Raw genomic sequence first — 8,028 nt, forward strand, 5'->3', positions numbered from 1 at the left:
GTGGTGGGCAGAGCACAGATAGCCCATTGTGTAGCTTTGTGCTTAATTACAAACAAAAGAACAATCATCATTTTCTCACCATCCTCCTTTATTCCCTCTCCTTCCTCTAACTTTTGTCTGAGGCATTTCATCCTGTACCAGAGGAGTTTTCTGTAGAAGTTTATTCTCTTTTCCAGTTTTTCTACCTTTTCCCTCCTTACTTTGTTTCCCTGCTGTTGGAATTTGTTGCATCAGGTTACATTCCTCTGTGCTGTACATGGTCTTTGCCAGGCTGTCTTTCTTCTACCGGACATTTTCAGTGGTATTCATTTCTCTCTGGAGACCTGGATTGATCTTGAATGACTTCAGTTCTCGTTATTTTCCCAGATTTTCTTCTTTCTCGACCTTGTTCTTTACTGCTGTTCCTCGTGTGTATCAGTCTACCCCTAACCTTCCCATTCTAGGTTCTAGATCTTATTCTTTTTTCTCGTTTTCCTTCTTCCATATGTCTAGTCCATTGCTCTTGTCTGAATATCATATCACATCCAACCCTGTTGGTACCCATCTCCTCTTCTCCTGCTGTTTATCTCATTTTCTGCTGACAGTTGTTTTTCATTTCTCCACAATTGTCTCTCTTTTCACTTATCTTCTTTTAACTCTTCTTCCCATTTCCTTTTCTTGTCTCTATGGTCTTTTTCACCCAGTCTGCAGTTGGCCATGGTTGATGTGTCGGACACCTTCCTACACACACTCTTGACCCATATGTTTTATACCTTCCATCCATGAGATTTGAGTCTTTCCATTTCTTGCTCTTCTCTTTGACATAATGTCAGCCTCTTTTTGTGCTCATTTGTCTCACAAGTGCCTTCACTTGCCATATTCGTGGCCTAGGGCTGGCATTCCTTTTTTTTTTTTGACAATTGCCTTCTTTTGGCTTGTTCACATATGGTATCCTCTTCTCACACCTCATTTCTCTTCCAGGAGGCTACTTGGTTGGGGTGGCTTGTCATGAAATCTCAGTCCTTTCTCATGCCCCTCAATATTTGGTACTTATAGGCATTTTCTTCATCTGTTGTCTCAGCCAAGTTCAGCCTTCACCTATGAGTCATGGCATATCTGGACACCAGGTTTTGTGCTTCTTCTCACCATAATTGAAAGGTTCTCTTGATTTTGGGGACCCTAGCTTCCCTGGAACCTCACATTCCTTCAGGGCACAGACAAATTTACCTCCTGTAATAGACCTTAAAGATCCAAGGGATTCTTTCTCGGGTTCCATTGTCCTCTTTTGTGAATCTTCTCTTTCCTTGAGGAATTATCATGGTGACTAGACTGTGCCGATAATACTTTTGGCATTCTCTTACCAACTCCCAAACCAGATCTATATCTTCAGTGATCTTTCTCTCTGTGATTGAGGCCCATTTCTGAACAAAGACATGTGTTTTGGCATTTAAATGTAGGACAAACATTTACTCCACATCAATGTACTTGAACTTTTCACCATTCATCAGGTGTGTTCCCATTCCTACCCCATACGGGTGGATAACTTGGTCATGATACACTGCAACAATTACATGATCGTTTCTTACACCAATCATCCAGGAGGCACCTATTTTAGGACCCTTTGCATTTGAGTGTCAGAACTATTCTTCTTGACCCATTCATGTCAAGTTTGTCTTGTTGCCTGTTATTTACCAGAAACTAAGAACTTGGTGGCAGTAGGCCTCTCAGCTAGTCCACATTCTACCAATGGAGTGGTCTCTACACCCTCAGGTCTTTTGTTGGATTTGCTCTCAGTTTGACACACCTCTAATAGACACAGTGGCCACCCTTTTCAACTCCAGGCTTCTTCTCTTCTGGTCCTCTGTTACTCATCCTTTTGTTCTGTTGATGCTCTCAGCCAGGCCTGGTTTCACCTCTTTCTATATGCCTGTCCTACTGTTTGTCTCTCCCTTTGGTCCTTGCTTTCATAAGTGACAGTCCTTGTTGGGTCCTATTGTTAGCACCTCTTTTGTCAGCTCAGCCTTGATTTCCTCTTCTTCTTTGCTTACCAGCAAGACTTCCCCTTCCTCTACCCAATACACACACACACACACTCTTATTTCAAATTCACATGTCCCCTTTTGATCAAGGGATATCATCTTTCAGTCTGTCTGTCATCAGGCCAGACTCTCCAATCATATGTCATTCTTCTTGTCATGTTCCTGTAGCTCTTCCACTATGTCTGTCTTTCAATAAAAGTGACAGATCTTTCATTGTTGGTCCACCATCCACCTCTTTCCTTCTGGCCATATAACTGGGAACACTTTTGTCTTTTCACCTGGCTGTTAGATCATAGTTTATTGGTATCAATCATTTCTGGTACCTTTCCCAGTACTACAGGCTATTTCTCTCCCTATCCTCTCCACTGTGTTCCACTCCTTTGTGCTTCTCTGACTGCCTCACCTGACTCCCATGCTTGACTGGATTTTAGTGTGGTTTTGCTTGCTCTTGCACATGCCCTGTTCAAGCCATAGGCTTTTTGCTCTTTGTACCATCTTCCTCTTCATACTTGTTTCTTCCTCTTCCTTGCTTGCTTGCTATCACCATCTATGGATGTCTATGCTATTGATACTTCTTGCACCCTCTTCCATTGCATTTACATACTCCTCTCCCCTGACTGATTTTTCCTTCCTAAGACTTCTGCTACTGAGGAAGGTAACTGTAGTTTCTCCTTTCCTTCTGTCTCTCACCTATATGATCGTTTAACTCCGAATCAACTACTGGGTCCTCTTTGGGATGTTCAGTGTTGGTTACCATGCACTTCTCCCCTTTTGGGGTCCCTTCTTCCAAAGACTTCTCTCCTCCTACCCTTACTGGATGGTCTGTTCATCTCCGAATGTGGATACTTGCAAACTATATCACATTTCTTCACATTTAGTTCATCACCCAACTCATTCTCTTACTTCCCATTTTTGCCAACCTTTGGATGAACCCTCCAAGTGGGCATGTGGACTTTCCACACATTCGCCTCTCATTATCTAAATTATCTGGCTGTTTCATTTCCTTTTGGATTTTCACTTCCACCAGTCATCATTCTTCAATCAACCCACTGTCTTAGAGAAGAGAAAATACATTTTCTTTTTTAGCTGCCATTTATGTTTACTTAGGTTCCTGCCAGGTATGCTTATTTCTCAAAATCTGCATCAAGTTAGGATAACAGAAATTGTTCAAACCATCCACCCTGGCTCTACCATGCCTACTGCAAGATGGGGTTTCCTGCATGACCACTTGAAATATCCTACTTGTATTCATCCTTACTCACTTGTTTGATCCAGACTGTATCAGTGCCAAGGGCTATCATGGAAAAAAACCAGCACCAGAGAAGTGTTCTGCTCATTTCTTTGGCTAGTTCTTGCCAGCTTTTAAAAATAGGGTTTCGTGGTCATCAATTGCACTGTCTCCAGTGAAAAACCTTTCCAGCTAGTAGTCTGATGGGGATCTGGGTACTTCTCCAGGTTTCCCAAATGCAACCCCCCCCTCCCTCCTCGAGTAGAGCATTGGAGACTGTTGCTATATACTAGTTCCGTGTAGAATCCTCACCAGTTGAGTTCAGCACAATACAGTGAGGAGTACAGCAGTGGTAACACTTTCAGTGTAGTAGCCTGTTCAGTAGAGTCAAGGTGTGCATGCTTGGTATGGTTTGAGTGTGCCCCAACCACACTACACATACTGGCTCTTGACCACTGAAAGTGCTTGATGGTCATGTTTTCATTCTGTCTGTTCCTGTGATACTTGGGGGCTCATTTACCTATTCCCCTTTACATTCCAGGTAAAGAGTATACCCTGTGCCTGTATGGAGCCCCTACCACTGTGCATCACACTCCATGGGTTTCCCATCAAGTGCTTTCTCAAGGGAGGTCATCTAGGTTTAAAAGTTTTGCACTGGCCTATCCATCAAGTCAGCATGGGATTTTAACATTTCTATATGAAGAGGTGAAGTATCATCTCGAAAGATAATATTTTACAAATCTGAAAATGTATTTCCAATAAATACCTCTACATACATTTCCAACTGTTCTCCCCACTTCTGGTGCACATATTTTCTTCTTACCTTGTGGAAGAATGAAGTTATTGCAAGTACATTGGGGAGTTACTGCACATAGACATTGTGTCGCACTTCTACTGGTGGAGAGCTTTTGTCACAGGATGATGCCATTATGCACCAGTACAGTTCACATTAAACATGTGAATTTAGGTGGGAGTTACCTCATGGCTAATGGTATTCAAATCTTTTAGGTAGGTGTGCAAGGAAGATAATGTTTCTGTGTGAAGAGGTATCTATTGGAAATACACTTTCAGATTAGAAAGATGTTAACTTTGGCCTATCTTGAAAAAACACAACAAAATTGTAAATCAAACAAAGTTATATATATTTAAAAAAAAAACTAATGTTAAAGACTGTTGGTTAATATTAAGTTATTTCAGTACTGGTGTTTAGGAACAACCTCTTTATACTATTATGTATAGGTTTGCCATTGCTAGTGCAAAGAAGTATTGCTCGTCAAATACAGTTGGTCAAGATTATAGGTAAGGGGAGGTATGGTGAAGTTTGGCAAGGACGTTGGAATGGTGAGCCAGTAGCAGTTAAAATTTTCTCTTCTCGAGATGAAAGATCTTGGTTTCGGGAAGTTGAGATCTACCAGACAGTGATGCTTCGTCATGAGAATATTCTTGGATTTGTTGCTGCAGATAACAAGGGTAAGATACTAGCTTAGAGTAACTATAATATTTTGTGTTTGTGCTATTAGATTGGATTTGTGATGCAAAGTCCCTAAAAGAAGTTCTCTGGAACATTCATCTACATAAATACTGATTTATTTGTTTATATGAGCTTTTAGGTCCATTACACAAGCTCTTGATGGGTGAGATGTCTTGCAGTATTAAATTCAGTAGCATATTATGGTTGGTTTACAAAATGCTGCCGAACAACAATACTATGACCAAAGTGACATGTAACAGGATTTTAAAAACCAGTTAAAACTGTATGTAAAATAAATTCACTGATATATAGTTATGTATAAATGTATTCTAATGCCAAAAATGTTCAGGTCACAATTTACCTATATGATTACATGTTACAGCTTTTACAGTAAGTTTACTCTGTAAAATACTGACCTTAACCCAACATACAACTAAAAATTAAGAAAACTTTTTCAAAATATTATTAAAAGTAAAAACTATTACCTTTAAACTTTATAATTTTTTGCACACAAACAAACCTAGAACACCAAAAATTTATGGTTTAGAAAAAGTCTATAAAAGCCTAATAACCTTACACCCAATTACGTCTTCTTATAACTCGTTGAACTGGATTTTAGAACCTTATGTTTCCAAAATAAACACCCAATTAAAAAACACTTCATACTTTCTTCAACAATTACACAATTTAGACAGCAACATCATTATGTCTAGCTTTGATGTCGTAAACCTGTTCCCTCAAACCCCTTGTCATGAGGCAATACAACTCACTACAGAACTTATTTGATAAGACCTAAAAAATTGAAACAACATAAAACAGGAACATCTACTTGAACTGTTACAACTAGCAACATTTATTTACTTTCAGTACAGAGATTCGTACATCCTTTAGTTACAAGGACATGGCATGGGAAATCCATAATCAGGTACATAGAACAGCATGCCATAGTTACTTCCATATATAAGCCTGCATTTTGGCCTAGATATGTAGATGACGTTTTTTGTGGCTTTACTTGTCAAGATGAACAAACAAAATTCCTAAAATATGTGAACAACCTACATAATAACATGCAATTCACAGTGGAAAATGCAAACAACTACATGGTAAATTTGTTAAATGTTAACATTAAATGAACCCCAAGGCTTTACCACTAAAATTCATATAAAAAAAACACATACAGCAGAAATTACATAAACTGGTTATCTAATCATGTAATCCACCAGAAGTTAGACGTTTTATAAAGCCTCCTAAATTTAGAATACACTATATGTACCACAGAAAATGTCCATAAAGATGTGCACTTAACTGACTGCTTTACTACCATTAACCAGTTCCATACTAAAGTGATTATAGAAATTATTAACAAACTTAAAAAACACAGACAAGAGGCATTTAATAAACAAACTCAAACATTCTACAAAACAGAGGAAACCTAACCATTTGCATTATCTCATATATTGAAAATATTAAGTGCATCTCTGTCAGAAATTTCAAAAAGACTAGCACATAAATATAACCTTAATATAATGCCTAGATTTGTTTTCACCCCTGGAATGAACATTAAACACATGTTAAGAAAATTGTATAATGAACTCACCCCACCAGGAAATATTTACAAAATAAAGTGTAACACTTGCCCAGCCTTTTATATAAGTGAAACAGGACATAACTTGAAGATCAGATTACAAAGAAACCAAAAACCTCTTTCCATATCCATATGAATAAAAACACACTTTTCTGAACAGAATATTACTGAACTAAAAAATCGACCTGATATTAACAGAAGAAAAATCTCAGAAGCTTTATTAATGAAATCAAACAATTAACAAATACCCAGACACATCACTGTCTTTTTATTATTTCCCCACACTTCCCAAATCTTATGCAAATATTTTACATGACATGTTCTATAGTTTTTTCTTGTTGATTTTGTTTGATATATATTCACTTTTGTTTTTTGTTTAGCCATAAATAATCTGTAAATTCAAGCAGTTTGGTATATACATGCATAAGTAACCACTCTCAATTGTACAATTCAAATACTTTGTTAGATTGTTGATTCACTTTTGTTTTTTGTTTAGCCATAAATAATCTGTAAATTCAAGCAGTTTGGTATATACATGCATAAGTAACCACTCTCAATTGTACAATTCAAATACTTTGTTAGATTGTTGATTTAAATACTAATTTGTTCTTTACCGTTAAAACTTGTGTACTTGAAAATGATTGCACCAGTGATCGAAATGTCTTACCTGTTTTAAATACAAATCTTACTTATTATAAAATCTGTAACTTGTAAAAAAATATACTTAATCAGTAAATGAAAATGAAATAATTTAACAATGTTATGTGACACACGATTATACAGCAGTTCCAATTCAATACAATATATATTAAGTTTATAATTGTTTTCCTTCCTAACCAAAATGAGTAATTTCAGTAAATAAAATAAATTACCTTACAAGATATTTATTAAAGTTCAGGTTTTGATATCACATCCAGTATTTTTGTCTTCCTCAGCTAATGAGTTGACAGCAATATTCATTTGACCTGTTCTGGTTTATATACTTGAAGGTGGACCATATTTACTTGCTGTTGTGGTGGTTGCTTCTTGTTTTTCTCTGTACTTATGTTTTTAGTTTCACTCCATGTCATGTTATCCTCATTGTGTAAGGTTAAAGCCGAATTATCAACAACACACTCTTTTATATCTCATTTGTGTTATTTTAGTCAAACAAGAAATGGCTGTTTCATCTTTCCAACGTTTTCATCTTTCCACAGGTTATGTTGTAAGACTATATATATATATATACCTGTTGTGCCTCATTTGTTTGAGATTTAGCCTTTGTTAAGATGTCATGTAAAAGATTAAGCTGTTAAATTTTCTAATTACTCATCTTAATTTTTCCCATTAAGTCCTGTTATATAAAAGAGAACAACCTATTGATGTTTAGAATTTTGTGAAATACAAGTTTGTTGGAACATTTTTTGGAGGGAATGGGAGAAAGTTGTTTTGTGAGACAACTAATTCTAGATGTTATTCTGATTCTAAAATAATAATGAAAGTCTTCCGAATATATCCAGAAATCCGGATATTTCTAAAAAATCCTGAAAACCTCCGGTTTTCTTCCAGAGAAACACATTTTTTAAAATTATTTATCGAATTTTGGTGTTCCATGCCATAGATAAGCGTTTATGCAATCACGAGGTTTGTTTACATTCGGCGAACGAGTTTGATTTTACAATAAATATATGTGATTTATTTTTAGCAATGTTTTAATAATGAATCTATTCAATTTCATAATAGTGTG

The 8,028-nt window shown here is 36.7% G+C and overlaps 1 protein-coding gene across 3 annotated transcripts in view; it reads left to right on the forward strand.

Moving 5' to 3' along the window:
- The window catches only part of LOC106464109 (TGF-beta receptor type-1-like), a 48,252-nt gene that overhangs the window by 26,456 nt on the left and 13,768 nt on the right, over window positions 1–8,028 (forward strand). For all 3 annotated transcript variants that reach the window (XM_013924220.2, XM_022391774.1, XM_022391772.1), the window contains one exon: window positions 4,486–4,716. In XM_013924220.2, the coding sequence (XP_013779674.1) occupies window positions 4,486–4,716 (231 nt within the window). The remainder of the gene's footprint in view (window positions 1–4,485; window positions 4,717–8,028) is intronic.

Source organism: Limulus polyphemus, unplaced genomic scaffold (genome assembly GCF_000517525.1).
Source record: "Limulus polyphemus unplaced genomic scaffold, Limulus_polyphemus-2.1.2 Scaffold1562, whole genome shotgun sequence".
Lineage (NCBI taxonomy): Eukaryota > Metazoa > Arthropoda > Merostomata > Xiphosura > Limulidae > Limulus > Limulus polyphemus.